Source organism: Vipera berus (genome assembly GCF_964194415.1).
Source record: "Vipera berus genome assembly, chromosome: 1".
Classification (NCBI taxonomy): domain Eukaryota; kingdom Metazoa; phylum Chordata; class Lepidosauria; order Squamata; family Viperidae; genus Vipera; species Vipera berus.
Window position 1 is genome coordinate 337,611,498 of NC_138202.1, and position 15,808 is coordinate 337,627,305.

A 15,808-nucleotide genomic window follows, 5' to 3' on the forward strand; every position below is an offset into this window, starting at 1 on the left:
TTTGAAATGCAGTAGGGGAGCAGAAACAAGATGCTCAATAAAAATCACAGATTTAACCAAAAAATTAGAAAGAAGCTCAACAAGAATGGATCTATCACTGGCTGTTAGCTAAAATGATAGATGCAGTCTCCAGTTGAGAAATGTTTTGAAACCAGTTATTGCAGAGCAAATACATGAAAAAGCAGTGGTCTATCTTATCTATGAATTTTTCTCAGTTGGCTATTGTGAAAAGCAAACTGTCGGATTAGATGACTCTTTAATCTGGTCCAACTGTGGCTTTTAATAACTTGTTCCAATTCTTATAATAATCTTATAAAATTGGCCATTATTAACACTTATATATTGCAAGAAAAGCAATCAAAGGCTTCCCCTCCTCCATATAGCTTGATCAATACAATTATCTTCCAGATCTCCTCATTTGATCCTGGCCTCTCAAGCCTGAGGGTAAATGGACAGTAATTATTTATTTATTTATTTATTTATTTATTTGTTTGTTTGTTTGTTTGTTTATTTGTTTGTTTGTTTGTTTGTTTTATATACCGCCCTTCGCCCGGAGGACTCAGGGCGGTGTACAGAGCAATAAAGTAAGAATACAATAAAGCAATAAAGTGAGGGGGAAAAAATATGATAATGGTGGTAAGAAAGATTTTTGCAATTCATGATACTTTCACTTATACAAGCCACCCCCACCCACCCCCCAAAGAAACTTTTCATTGTTCTTTTCTGATATTCTGTTAAATGCAATTCCATATTGATAATTTATTATCCTGGTTCTACATTGCCTATGCTTTATAAATAAATAAAGAAGGTTTGAAACCAGGAACTACGTTGCTCACAAGGCATCCTCTCTGAGCTACATATATCAGTACTTAATTATTATCTATAAATGGACAGCCCAAGTTATAAAAGAAGAAAATAATTAAAAAGACCCACTGAAAAGATAAAAATGGGCTTGTGAGAGAAAGAGGTGATAAGAACTAGCTAGAGAATGAAGTAAGAAGTACCCAATATTTGGAAGCACGTTCAAGAGTTGAAACATTGCTTGGAGAAGTAAAAAACATGTTATTTTTTGTAACAGGCAAATAAGTTTAGGGTCCGAGCTAATCTGAACCTACCAATAATTCAAGCATTCACTTGTGGGAACATGTTTTCATGGGAGGAATAGGAGCATTGTTAAAAGTCCAAGAGGAACATGTCATGCAATGGATACTGCATATGCACAGGGCAGCTAAACATCTTGTGGAAGCAGTGTTTAGGTTAAACAAACATAGGAAAATGTTCTGAACTGTGAATAAGTCAACAATTGAAGTAATTTCTAGAAAAGAAGCAGGGCAAGGCGAGAACTTTCTCCTGGAGAAAGCATCAAAAGGAAAGTAAGTTTAAAGTTCAGGCTGTGACCTTTGATGAAACTTAAGAAATTGAGTAACACTTTGGAGAGGAATCTCCTCCCTACATGTCCTAAACATTTGCTTCTCAAGGCAAGGTTTCTTCTACTACCACCATCCTAACAAAACGACATAGAATTTTGCAGTAAGCCACCTAAGATTCTTGGAGTCAGGCAAATCCTACTTGACAGGAATTCTGAGTATGAAAGTTGGATTTTGCAACATGTTCCCATCCTATTAGTTCAGCCCAGAAGATGTTGGACCACAGAACATCTTCCTTGTTTTTACCTTTCTGGAGCTGTTGTTGAGGTCAACAATGTTGTCATGACAGCAGTAGTCAGATTCCCATCAGTTGCTAAAACAGTGGGATTAGGAGACACAGACTGGTAGTTGATAACCATGCTCCCAATGCCCACCCAAAATGCCATGGCCAGCCCAGCAATTAATCCAACTACAGCACCCTGTAGAGAAACAAGAAGTAAAGTATGAGGGGCTTTCCCACATGCAAAGAAAGGCTTATCCCCAAAAGGTCTGAACATATACTGGCTGGGTTCACCCAACATGGCAGGCTGAATCTACTCCAATCTCTAAATAAGTCCTATGAAGCAGGGGCAGATGATCAAGAGAATTAAAAAATGGCCTGGGTAAATAGGGGGCAGCCATCTTCACCAGTTTCTTTGAGGAGGCTGACCAAGTCCCAGTTTATTGTTTACAGTTAAAAATGAAAATAAAATAATCAAATCAGATAGCAGAAGACATTCATTTTCTGTCCTCTTTTCTCCCTGCAGGAGCTGAAAACAACAAAAAAAATAACAGAATGTTCCCAGACAAGCTCAATTTTGTACAGCTGCTCTAGGCTCTTGTCTCTGTGACCAGCAGCTGGGACAGGAGGTGAATGTCCTCTGTAAAGACAGGGCAGTTCCATTCAGACAGGGCAATTTCATCGAAGCCAGCTAGATAAATACTGATCTTCTCTTGCCCCATTGCTGACTCAGCTTTTTTTCTTTGCATCACACACTAACTTCATCCAAACAGGTTTTCTGCGTATACTATTTGTGCACAATATACACCAAAGCCAGCACTTTTGTAAGCTTGGTTTTCTTTGCAATACTATTAGAAGCCTATCTTGTCACTATCCTCCACCGGATGCATTGCCAGGCAAAGGGTGCATGTATGTGCATGTATATGCTGAATCTGACATTGGGAATAGTATGAGGATCTTCCCAGCCGCTGGGGTAGCAACACTTACCACAGAGTTGGCACAAGGAAAGAACATGCCCAGGCAGAATAGTCCCAGCAATGGTCCTCCCACCATGCCAAAGATGCTGATGGCAGCCTTAGAAGAGGGGGAAAAAGGAGAGGTTTGATTTGGGGATTTTCCCATGAAAATCTGCCTTCTGCTGAATCAGATCATTGGTCTATCTAGTGCTGCCTCCTTATTGAATCTGGGATTTGCATGAAAAGCAGATTACTGAGCTACCTCTATTTCTTCCCTTTATTATTTATCCTCAGTAAATATGTGATAAGGTATCTGAAGCACAAAAATGCTATACCTTTGTTAAAATAAGCAAATCCTGTTTGGCCCACAAACTCCAGTTCTAATGGCTGAGCAAGAAAAATTGTTCAATGCACAATGTTTTTGTTAGGGCATCAAGAAGGAAAAATTCCCTCATTACCTCCTGAAAACTCTGGCAACTAATATTTAATTATGAGAGCTGTATTTAATTATGATTCATTTGATGTCATCTATGGTCCATACAGCAACCTTCCCCAAGTTACGTGTCCTCCAAATATATAACTTCAATTTTCAGAGCTGTCAAGCGTGGCCCGGCTGGTTAGGGGTTAGGATTAAGGGTCAGGGCTAACAAATTTTGGGAAATCATCTTTATACAATGTCAGCCATATAGGCAGAGAAGGCAGGATTATTATTCTCCAGGTAAAATATCAATTTGGCATACTGGGCACAAAGGTTATGAATTTGTGGTGACTGCACTGAAAAAGTATGTAATGTAATTTGTAAAGTATGTAAAACAATGTAATTTGCTTCATTTCTGTTGTATCTTTGGGATAGAGTCCTCCATACCTTTAGTAACCACACATTTTGCAAGCACTTGCTTTGTGGCAATAGGCTCATGCTGCTGTAGTTGTTTCCCAAAGTTGCAAGAAAGTAGATTGTAAAGATGTGGTTGGGCAATTTAGGGAATGGCAACAGAGGAGGAAGAAAAAGATGAAGAGCATCAAGTAGCTGGCTAGTTGTTCAGCCCTTGGTCCTTCATGTCAACTCAGAGAGGGGCGAGAGCCAAAGAAGAACAAGACTAAAAGTAAAAGAGAACGAAAAAGAAATAAAAAAGCAAGTAACAAAGGAAGGCAAAAGAAAAGAAGAAAGATGGGAAGGAGCGGCAAGAATTATGTTCTGAGAAGAAAAAAGGGGCCAGGAAGATTGATTTGTCACTTTCACAAGATAATGCCCATCAGCACCCAAGAGGAAAATCAATGAAGAATATATTATAAAAAAAGCAGATGATAGGGTTAAAATGCTTCTCTCCTTTCTGGGATAATGAAGTAGGACTGCATTACAATAAAATCCTCTTTATGAAGAAGCCAGAGTTTATTTTGATTCTGCACTGCAGATGATATCACCAACAAAGAAAGCCAACAGAGAAAAAAGTATCACACTCTTTGATAGGTGCCTAAAAACTGAAGCGATTCTTTCCAAACATGGTTTCCACAGTTCTCTTTTGCAAGTTTTCTTAAGAAGAAGAAGAGATTGGGATTACAACAATCCCATTATCTAGGGAACCAATTTATCCATATGTACATTAAGGTGGAGATGTTTTAATTTTATTTCTACAACCTTCTTATGAGGAGGCAGGTCTTTTTAATTAAAATTGGAATTATGTTAACAAAGATAGCTTATTGGGATAGGGTGCAAGTTGCTATAGAAGGAACACACAGGCTGGAGTTTCCTTTAAATTACAAGAGCAAGCTTGCTCTGAAAAAGGACATTTTTATACCTTCACTCCTAAATTGCATTGGGGACCCGGGAGAGAGAGCTTTACAGTGTATTGGAAAAGTAATGGTAAGCAGATAATTTGTTGGCATGAAGGGTTTGTTTATATTCTGCCAATTACCTAGATCACCTTGATTTACCTGAAGAGCATATCAAACACATGCTGCAACACTGTGACTCTAACTCTTAACATCTCCATGGCCAACACAGCTAGACAAGGAAAGCTGTGCTGTCATTCTAGTTTCCCACAAAGAGGAAAAATTTTTAAAAAGGGTTGTAGCATCTGGGAAGTCACTTGAAAGGTGAGGTTTAAGCCAAAAGTAGGCATACACAGAATCTTGATTTCAGAAATATCATTCTAATTTCTAAGGAAATTGCTATTTTCAGAACACAGAAAAGTACCTGAAATAGCACACTTAGAAATCTAGAGTGGATATTATATATCAGCTTTAAATTATTATACTGCACATGCTGGACAGCAGCACAAGTAGTTTTCACTTAACAACCATCTCCTTAGCGATCCTTTGAAGTTATAACAGACCTCCCCAGAACTACTTATGAGCTGTTTTCAAACTTCTGATGGCCATGTGTGTACACACACACACACACACACACACACACACACCTCCCTGTGGTCACATGATCACATTTTGGGTGTTTAGCAACCAGCTCACATTTATGGCTATTTGAAGTATCCCTCAGTCACATGTGCATGATTTTCAGCAATTTGTTTTTGCTAATTCCCAGTATTTACTTCTGGTTTTGGGCAAAAAAACACCCACTGGATATAATGGATGTGTTAAACTACCATGGCATTCACTTAATGACCACCGTAAAAAATCACAAAATCAGGCAGTCACATGGTGACCCACTTAGTAACTGCCATGACTTATGACTGTACTTCTGGGCTCAACTACAATCCTAAATCAAGGAAAACCTACATTAGCATCTTGGAAATGCATTTAATCTTAAAGAGTTCAAAGGCAGCAGACACGCCCTTGTCTCTTTTAGTGTGAAAAAAATGCCCAGAGTATGATCTTAGTATTATTGTTGATCTTATTAGAAATATGTTTAATTCCTTCACGCTTGATTCTGAAGGCTGCATTATTATGTACATTGAAATATTTATTTATTTATTTATTTGATTTGTATACCGCCCTTCTCCCTAGTATAGGTGGTACCTTGCTCAATAGTAGTAACTGTGAGAGGGATCTCAGAGTCCTAGTAGACAATCACTTCAATATGAGCCAGCAGTGTGCTGCAGCTGCCAAAAAAGCCAACACAGTGCTAGGCTGCATTAACAGAGGGATAGAATCAAGATCAAGATTAATGCCACTTTACAATGCTTTGGTAAGGCCACACCTGGAATACTGCATCCAGTTTTGGTCACCACAATGTAAAAAAGATGTTGTGACTCTAAAAAGGGTACAGAGAAGAGCAACAAAGATGATTGGGGGACTGGAGGCTAAAACATATAGGGAACGGTTGCTGGAATTGGGTATGTGTAGTTTAACGAAGAGAAGGGTGAGGGGTGACATGATAGCAGTGTTCCAATATCTCAGGGGTTGCCACAAAGAAGAGGGAGTCAAGCTATTCTCCAAAGCACCTGAGGGCAGGACAAGAAGCAACGGATGGAAACTAGTCAAGGAGAGAAGCAAGCTAGAACTAAGGAGAAACTTCCTGACAGTTAGAACAATTAACCAGTGGAACAACCTGCCTCCATAAGTGGTGAATGCTCCAATACTGGAAGTTTTTAAGAAGAGACTGGACAGCCATTTGCCTGAAATGGTATAGGGTTTCCTGCCTGAGCAGGGGGTTGGAATAGATGACCTTCAAAGTCCCTTCCAACTACTTCTTCTTCATTATTATTATAATTATTATAATTATTATTGTTGTTGTTGTTGTTGTTGTTGTTGTTGTTGTTGTTTATATAATCTACAGTTAGGGTGAAGGTTCATTCTCCGAGCTTGTGGGTTGGTTTCTGAATATTTCATTACCAGGCTAGGTAACATCTTCAGCAGAGCTTAGGGGATGTCAGTTTGAGTGTTTTTCCATTTATAAGGGCTCCAGATGTGGGTGTGTGGCTGCCACCCACAACTGAAGCCCTTATAACAGAAGAACACTGACACTGACATCCCCTAACTCCACTAAAGTTGTTGTATAGCCTGGTAACAACAGAAACCAACCCACAAGCTCGGAGAACGAACCTTCACCCTCATCCTACACTCAAGCTGCAGATATTCGCTACTATTGGATGATCTACAGCAGGGGTGTCAAACTCAATTTCATTGAGGGCCGCATCAGCATTGCGGTTGCCCTCAGGGGGCCGGGTGGGTATGGCCTGGGTGGGCGTGGCCTACTGGGTGGGTATGGCTACAGTGCGTATGGCCTACTGGGTGGGCATGGCCAGCTCTACATCGTTCGCATCAAGGGTGCCTATGGGGGCCTGGGCAGGAGTGGGACAGATCTGAGGGTCTCTGGCAGGAGGAGGGTCTCTGGGCCAGGGCCAAGGCAGTGGGGGCCGTTCCCTCACTGTTTCCAGGATGGCTTCGCGGGCCGCATGAAAGCACTTCGCAGGCCGGATGTGGCCCCCGGGCCTTGTGTTTGACATGTCTGATCTACAGTATTGTGCATCTGTTACAAACATTTAGGTCATCTAAGTCCCTTTGAAGAAAGCATGATTTTAGCTTTGGAGTAGTTATTCTGGACTTTTCCTCCATGTAATACTCTGCCAGGGCCTGAAAATTTCTAAGACTAACATTCATCAGCAGCATAAAGAAGCACGGGTCTACTGTTGAGTTAGTTAATTTTATCATTTGTTAACAGATATTCCACCCAGTGGTGGAATTCAAATATGTGAACAACTAGTTCTCTGTGTGGATGCTGCTTCCAGAAGTCCCTTCTGGGCCTGGGTAACCAAAAATTAGCTACTGTTTCTGCCAAAGTGGCGCAAACTGGCTGAATCCCACCACTGATTCCACCTGTTCTGAGAATTTAATTTGCTTTATATTATTAGATTGGAACTTTAACATCTCTAACAATGTTTCTTAGAGCTACAAGTTCTTAGAGCTACCACAAAGAAAAACACTGTCAATTTTAATTTTTTGTATCTATGAAAATATTGTTTTCATATTGTTTTATATCTTTTGGCCATGTATGAGTGGTCACTGACTGCAATGAAGTATATACATACTGATAATGGAGAAGTTTGCAGATGGCCAATTATGTAACCTTTATCAGACTGTGAACAATAATTACAAAAAACTTACTTCATTCACACAAAGGAATCTCATATCCCAGGGAAAGAACCATATTTCTGTAACACCTTCAAAGCAATGAACTGCTTTGAGGTCATTGAGATGACCTTGGAGAAGGCACCCAGAAGAACAACAAGTACAGAAGAAGCAGGAGTTAGGGAGTGGGGGTAGGGGGGAGAAAGTATTTTAAAAAGAATGGCGTCCTCCTGACTTTCTGAATTATAACGAGAGAAGAAAACACAGGCAGACTTGCACGAATAGCCTATCTCAGTAAAGCATAGTTCTAGTTTTCCTGATCATGTCTACCTTGTAAAGAGGACAATTCATAATGCCACATATTTTGCGGGGGGAGAAACCTCTTCTCTACATGTTTTCCTGTCTAATGATCACTTCTTACCTGTAGCACTGGACCCATCATGGAGGAGATGTAAGCCATGCCCAGGCAGAGAATACCATAGCCCAGAGCTGGGAAGAGAAAATGTCAAGTCAGTAGAGCCAAACTGAATGCTGGCAGATAGGGGATGCCCTAAGACTGCATTTGACCACAAACTTTGACAGGCATCACTCACCTAACAATTTGGAGTAGAGTGTGGCCCGTGTCTCAGGAATGTTGGTCACATAGGGGCGAATCAGGTCTTCCATGGTCACTGTTGCCAGTGAATTGAAGGCTGAAGAGATGGTGCTGTTGAGATGAGAGGATTGGGAAAGTTAGGAGGACTAAGTAAACCAGGGCCCCCTTACATCAAGCCCAGATCCTGCATCCAAAAAGAAGGATTTACCTTAGGGAGCCACTGAAGAGACAAGCTACAAAGAGACCAGGCAAGCCAGGCACTTCTTGAAGCACATCCATCACAAAGTAGAGGACCATCTGCAAAAAGGAGGATGTGGGGTGATAAAAAAGATGAAAGGACAGAGGATCAGATTGGTGCAAAGGACTGCCACAGGCATTGTGTGATGCAAAGCAAGCAAGCAAAATGTTTCCAGGATAGCGCACAAGAGAAAGGGCATTGCAAAGTACCTGAAGATATCACTATTACACATCATCAGATTTCAGGGTTAACAAATTCACTTTTCACCATGCATGGATTTCTGCCAGTCTCTGTGAAACAAGAAATTTTCTCTTACCCATTAGGCTGGTGGTCTGCATGCACATGTGTGGATATGGGAATAGAAGGAAGATACTCTTCAGCAAGTGCAGAAAAGAAGGCTTGAGTAAGAGAATAATGTAAATCTTGTCCCACATGCTAGCTCCAAATTCTGCACATGTAAGAATTTGATTGACCTGATCAGGTGAAGCGTTAAGCTGCTCCTGTGTCAACTGATGGTCTTGGTAGTAGGCAAACATGACTAAGCCAGTAAGGCAGCTGAGGCAGAGCACAATTTGCTGGCAGGGGAACACTGCATAGCAGGACCTAAATAGAATAAGAAAAGAAGGGACAGTATTAATTTAACTAGTTACACATTTCAACCATCTGCTTCCACTTAGCTAAATGTATCATCTCCCCACCCCAACTCCTGGTTCCATACTCAGCAAAGCAAATTATCAGTGTAGAGCATCTTGAGGTACCCATCACTGTAATTCCCCAACCCTCCCAGTAGCCCATAAGTGTCACACTCACCACACAGCGTGGCGCTCTGAACGGGAGCTTAGATACCGTTGGACTTGAGCCTGGTTTACCCCGTAGAGAGCCAACATCATGAATACGCCTCCAAAAGCCAGAGTCCAAAAAGTGTGTCGTTCATAAGGGTCAGGATTCAGACTATTGAAGAGAAAAGTCAAGGGTCATAGGAATATCAGGCATGCGTGTGCACATGAACTACCGTAAGTTGCTTTCAGTTATGGGAACACAAATGTGAGTTCTGAGAGGGAGATCTTCAGAAACTACTGTGTAGACAGCAAAAAAAAACCATGTCCCTCACTTACTCAATGCCTGATATCTTGCCTTTCTCAGCAGCCAGCTTCCAAACACGATCCATGCCGCCAACCTTAACAGTACCCACTACAATCACAGCCACCTGTCCTGCAAACATGACAAATGTCTGGAACACGTCTGTCCAGATCACAGCTTTCAGTCCACCCTACAAAAAGAAAGAATCTGCTGTTAACAAGGGGAGCAAGATGAAAATAATCTGGAGTCCTCACAGCACAAAAGCTGGATCTCCAACAAGGACAAATAGCAAGGAGTTGGGGTTCGGGTGGTATAAGGGGGGAAACTGTCCTATCCCTTTTTTTTCAAGAGAGTACTCACCAGGGCAGTATAGACGGTACAGACTAAGCCTATGGTCAGCACTGAAGCCCAGATGTCAAATTTGGTCACTGCAACCAAGAAAGAACTGTCAGGGAAGGGCTTAATTGCTGAAGGCCTCTTCCTAGCAAGAGAGAAATGTTCATCATCTGTTCACATTGAGGCCAAACCAGGCTTTGGGGTCAGCCAGTTCTAGCTTTTGTTGAGCAGATCTTTGTTCCTCATTCATAGCTCGGAAGAACTTCCTACCCTAAATTCCCACTGGTTCCTCAAGAATGTGGCACTTTACTCACCTGCATTGAGAGCCAAGGCTGGGGCATAAAGGACCACTCCCATGTATATCACCTATGGAGACAAAATCAGTACCACTGTTGCTAGACCACAGCTGGCTCTATGATCCTCACATCAGAGTAAGGTAGAAGGAAAGACAAATAAGGAGACCTATGTCTATTGCCTTCTCCTTCCAATACCTCCACAAGTTCTTTGTTCAAATAAAATTCAAGGTGTATCTTCCCCTGAGATTTAGAAACAGGAGAGGGAAAAACAAACCTCAGGGACCATTTTAAATATATTATTACGTAATGCATTTTAATGCAACTTTTCCATCAAATAGTCTTACTTTTTGCCTTCACAAGAGCCAGGCAATTATTTGGCTGAGAAAGTGAATTTTGCTGAGAGAGTTCAGGGATTATCAACTATGCTATATAGGACTTACTATGTAATGTTTATCTGCTCTCTACCTCAAAATGTCAGAAAATAATTGTCATTTTTTAAAAATTATACTTTGAAGTTTCTTCAAAAGCCATAAAAGAGAGATTAAAAAAAACATATGCTGCACTACAGTTACAAATTAGCAATAGCAATAGCACTTAGTCATATATAAAGGTAAAGGTTCCCCCGCACATGCGTGCTAGTCGTTTCCGACTCTAGGGGCCGGTGCTCATCTCCGTTTCAAAGCCGAAGAGCCAGCGCTTGTCCGAGGACGTCTCCGTGGTCATGTGGCCGGCATGACTAGATGCCAAAGGTGCATGGAACCCTGCTACCTTCCCACCGTAATGGTCCCTATTTTTCTACTTGCATTTTTACGTGCTTTCAAACTGCTAGGTTGGCAGAAGCTGGGACGAGTAACAGGCGCTCACTCTGTTACGCGGCACTCGGGATTTGACCCGCCAAACTGCCGACCTTCTGATCGACAAGCTCAGCGTCCTAACCCACTGAGCCACTGCGTCCCTTAGTCATATATACCAGCCCATAATGCTTTACAGCATTCTCTGAGCGGTTTACAGAGTCAGCCTATTGCCCCCAACAGTCTGGGTCCTCATTTTGCTAACCTTGGAAGGATGGACAGTGAGTTAACCTTGAGTTGGTCAGGATCAAACTCCTGGCTGTGGGCAGTTAACTTGCAATGCTGCATTCTAACCACTGCGCCACCACAGCTCCTTTTATTTGTTACCCTCCTCTGTTAATTTGTAAAAGTAATGAAGGTAGGCTACAAATAAAATAAACAAACAAAATAACGTTCACAGCAAGGCAGATTTGAGTCCACATACTCCCTCTACTGTGGAGCAAAAGATAACAGGAAGAGGATGAGTTCTTGGTACTCCAGAAAGAGTTTGATGAAGCCAAAAATGTCACAAGGCAATAAAAAATTAGATATCTGGACTCGAAAAATGTGCAGGAGTGTCAGTTGAATAGGGCAGGAAGCCCACCCTTGGCTAGAGAGGCAAATGAATTTACAAAGCAGAAAGAGAAATAAGAAATGAGGGGGAAAGAGCCAAAGCAGGAAGTCTAGCACCTAAATCTAAAAAGGAAAAAAATATTGTTTTCATTACCAGAAAAACAATGTAGATAATCTCTATACTTACCATCTGGAAGATGAAGGTGACTGTTCCACATAGTCTCACCACCTTGTTGAAACGCAGCTCCAGGTACTAGGAGGACAAACAGAACAGGCAAAATGATGGGATTGTGGAAAGACAGGTAGATGCAACTCTAATAAACTCTTGCGGAAGAACAGGGTAGAACAACAGCTAATGACCCTCTTTTACTGGTGTACTATAGAGAGCGTCCTCTCGTATGGTATTGTGGTTTGGTATGCTGGTCTGACAGCCGCGGACAGGAAAGTATTACAGAGGGTTGTGAGCACAGCACAAGACATTGTGGGCTGTTCCCTGACACCACTGGATGACATCGCCAGGGCTCGCTGCCTTGGAAGAGTGAGGAAGATTCTCAGGGATGACTCACACCCTGGACGGTATCTCTTTACTCTCCTACCATCCGGTAGGAGATATAGGAATATAGCCAGCCGTACCAACAGGCTGAAAAATAGCTTTTATCCGTGGGCTGTTAGGCTTTTAAATGGGACATAATCTTATGCAGAATTGACTTGGGAGGCCGGTGTGTGGTGTAGTTGGTTCACATAGTGTGGTGGGATGGAGGGTTTGTTGTCACTGTGTGTTGGGGGGAGAGAGCACAGGGGGAGGCTCAGCTAATCTCAATGTACACATGTTGTACTTTGACAATAAAGGTTTATTATTATTATTCTTGGTCAAGACTTTGGCTTCGTGGGAAAAGACCAAAACACAGGCGTGCATCAGTGGTCAAATGCCAAACTTCCAGGGGGGGCATATAAGTATATCTCCTGGCATTGCTCCTAGTCTATGCTAAATCTTTGCCATTTGGTGCAGCTGCTATTGCCCCATATTTGTTTTCCAACCCGAGTTACAAATTTGCTTCTTCTGATATTCTGATATTCCCTACCTACAGGGAGAGGGAGCTGGGATAGAATAATAGGATGGGCTGCAAGGGTATCTATATTTGTGAGGATGGGAAGGGAAGTAAGTTTATCTTTAGACATACAGCCCATGGCATCCTTCCCCAGGCTGAATAAAGGTTAGTATAGACCACTTTTGAGATCCGATCACTTCTGCCGCAATAAAGGTAGAACATTTTAGGTTAGAATATTTCGCATACCTCTAAAACAGGGGTAGGCAACCTTGGCTCTTTTATGACTTGTGGACTTCAACTCCCAGAATTCCTGAGCCACCTGCTGGCTCAGGAATTCTGGGAGTTGAAGTTCACGAGTCGTAGAAGAGCCAAGGTTGCCTACCCCTGCTCTAAAACATGGTTACACTTATTATTTATTTATGTATTTATTTAGCCATCCATCTTACTTAGATGACTTTGGGCAGCTCACATGTTAAAACAATAAGACTCATATAAATAAAAACAATTAACCAAAAAAATAAAAGTGCAGGAAGTGCCACTCTATAACTTATGGACAATGCCACCATTTTGCTAGCTCCATGGGATCCCCAGATCTGATGGCACAGCTGGGTCCTTCAGGGAATTTCTAAATGCCATCCCAGCAAAAGGATGAGTGTTAGAGCAGAGGTGCGCAACTGGAAGCAGTACATACCCGTCAACAGAATTGCACCCCATATTTCGTGTTAAGCCTAAACCTCCATAGATGTATCCTTACTCTGTATTAATACATTTATAACAGTAGATGTTGCCAACTAAACCACAAGCATTAGCTAGCTCCTAAACACCTCCAACTGTAGCAGGAAACACAAAATAAGCTATCAATGACTCTAATGCATTATGCAGGTATTTTTATGCATTTTACTTGTATGTTACCTTTCCAAACATTTTCCCCCTGGGGAAATACTCTTAAAAATATTATGTTTCTGTAAAGCTAAAAAATACAATATATTAAACATGATCTTGCCAATTCTCATATGCTATGTTCACAGAGTCTATGTCCAGCACTTACCTCATATGTACTGGTAAGTCGCAGGCGATAGAAGATTGGGATGAAGATATGAGCTGGGATAAGAAGCCCCAGAAAATAGGAGCAACCAAGGAACCAGTATTCAGTCCCAAAGCGATATATTTCAGAGGGGACGCCAAGAATGGCCACAGCTGACTGGAAAGTGGCAAGTAATGAAAGAGCCAGAGGTAAGAAAGTCATGCTACGATTGGCCAGTAGAAATTCTTGGACAGTGCGCTGCTTCCCACCAGTCAGTGCATAGAAGAGTCCTATCCCTACAGAGAAGACTAGCAGCAGCACAAAAATAGCATAGTCCGCCACAGTAAACTTCATGGTTGGTATGGTACAAGTGCTGACACTTTTGAAAAAGTAGTGGCTGGTGGAAACTGTTGGAGAGTCCAGCTGTGTTGTTAATAACTCTTGTTCATAATGTAGAAGCACCCATCATGGGTAGAATGGCTAAGCTGAATTCTGTCGGAGCATCAGGCTCTCTTTTGAGCACCGCTGGAAATGCAGACAGCAGCCCATCACCAAAGTACCGAGCAAGTACTTTACATCCAGGATCCTGTTGAGGCTGGCGTGATCAAGAATAGCCAATCTGGAGGAGAGAAAAGAAAATGCAAATATGCAAGTGAAGAGAATGCCACAGCATATAATGTTCAAGGAGACATTCACTTCAAATTCCAACAAAAGCTCAGTCTATGCAGTGTTCTGACCTTCAGTTAGTCACCTCAGAGTCTCAAGGTCCAGAACTGAGCAAGGAAAGTTTTCTTGACCCAGCAAGAGTTGGCAAGCTTCCAAGCAGGGTAAATATTGGCAACCAGTTGTAACCCCTTCAAGCCAAAAACATTTTTGGTCTTTTGCACAAAGGCCCATTAGCAGAGGCAGGGTGGAGTTGATAACTTGCACACCAGGAGTGAAGGAATCAGAGCAAAGTACTCTGTCTGGGCAAGCCAAAAACAGCAGTCAGAAGAGTCAGCGGGAGATACATTCAACAAATCTTTCGTAATAAAGTATGCCAGTCTACACACCAAGGCAGCCAACTATGACACTAGCAGCCCAGATCCTGAAAGAAAGATCCAGTAGAGCAATTAATAGACAACTGGTATATTTGTTGTACCATTTAGCTTGCCTGTATGAGGTAGACTATCTTGAGGTTATAACCGGAGAAACATATCAAATCAAGGCTTTCTGTCCTAGAATGTTCGTTCTCTCTCTCTCTCTCTCTCTCTCTCTCTCTCTCTCTCTCTCTCTCTCTCTCTCTCTCTCTCCCCTCCCTCCCTCCCTCCCTCATACACACACACACATACACACACACATTGTCAAGCCTCATTCACACAAGCAGATAGCAGAGGAAACAGTAAGTCTTCCCTGAACTATAGCAGATTTGAGTTTGAATTACAAAATATTCTTTACTACAATGAACCCACTCTCCATTAGAAAAAGAATAAAGTAGGACTTCTACTCTTGACAGATTAATTTCCTGTGTGCAGAGCTTGGGTGTGGTCATCTAGAAATGAAGGAAGATATATTATAGGTCTGCGTATAGTCGAGGTTATGGTCTTCCCAGTTGCAATGTTTTGCTGTGAAAGTTGGACCATAAGAAAGGCTGAGTGCTACAGAATTGAGGCCTTTGAACTATGGTGCTGGAGAAGACTCCTGCGAGTCCTTTGGACTGCAAGGCGATCAAACCAATCAGTCCTAGAGGAGATCAACCCTGACAGCTCTTTAGAAGGCCAGATCCTGAAGTTGAAACTCAAATGAGCTCTATTATGGCGCCGAGCGCTGCTTCGCTGTGAAGCTCGGGACGTCTGCCTGTTTTTATCTGCTTGCGGGCTGAGGCGACTTTAGGGATTGGGGGATCTTTGAAACGGCTTCTGGACGCTACTTTTCGTGACGCTGAGCCTTCCCCCCCCCCCCGAGCTAGCGGCCTGTTGATCTGAATGAGCAGCCCTGACAATCCCTGCTGACCTGCTGAGCTCTGTTATGGCGTCAATCACCGCTACAGCGCCGTGAAGCCCAGGACGCCTCACCTGCCTTCTTTCCTCTGCCTGTTCGCCGTGGATACCCTCTGCTTGTCGGAGGGGCAGCGGCGACGACCCCACCGGATGGAGATCCTTTTACGACCATCTGCTGGC

General features: G+C 42.3%; 1 protein-coding gene across 2 annotated transcripts in view; it reads right to left on the minus strand.

Moving 5' to 3' along the window:
• SLC5A6 (solute carrier family 5 member 6) overlaps positions 1–15,808 on the minus strand; it is a 30,290-nt gene that overhangs the window by 3,923 nt on the left and 10,559 nt on the right. For both annotated transcript variants that reach the window (XM_081318522.1, XM_081318523.1), the window contains exons 2-13: positions 13,674–14,268; positions 11,764–11,829; positions 10,192–10,243; positions 9,902–9,969; positions 9,577–9,731; positions 9,272–9,412; positions 8,935–9,064; positions 8,432–8,520; positions 8,222–8,334; positions 8,050–8,117; positions 2,635–2,721; positions 1,674–1,846 (exon numbers count right to left, since the gene is read on the minus strand). In XM_081318522.1, the coding sequence (XP_081174648.1) occupies positions 1,674–1,846; positions 2,635–2,721; positions 8,050–8,117; positions 8,222–8,334; positions 8,432–8,520; positions 8,935–9,064; positions 9,272–9,412; positions 9,577–9,731; positions 9,902–9,969; positions 10,192–10,243; positions 11,764–11,829; positions 13,674–14,003 (1,472 nt within the window). In that variant the 5' untranslated portion in view covers positions 14,004–14,268. The remainder of the gene's footprint in view (positions 1–1,673; positions 1,847–2,634; positions 2,722–8,049; positions 8,118–8,221; positions 8,335–8,431; positions 8,521–8,934; positions 9,065–9,271; positions 9,413–9,576; positions 9,732–9,901; positions 9,970–10,191; positions 10,244–11,763; positions 11,830–13,673; positions 14,269–15,808) is intronic.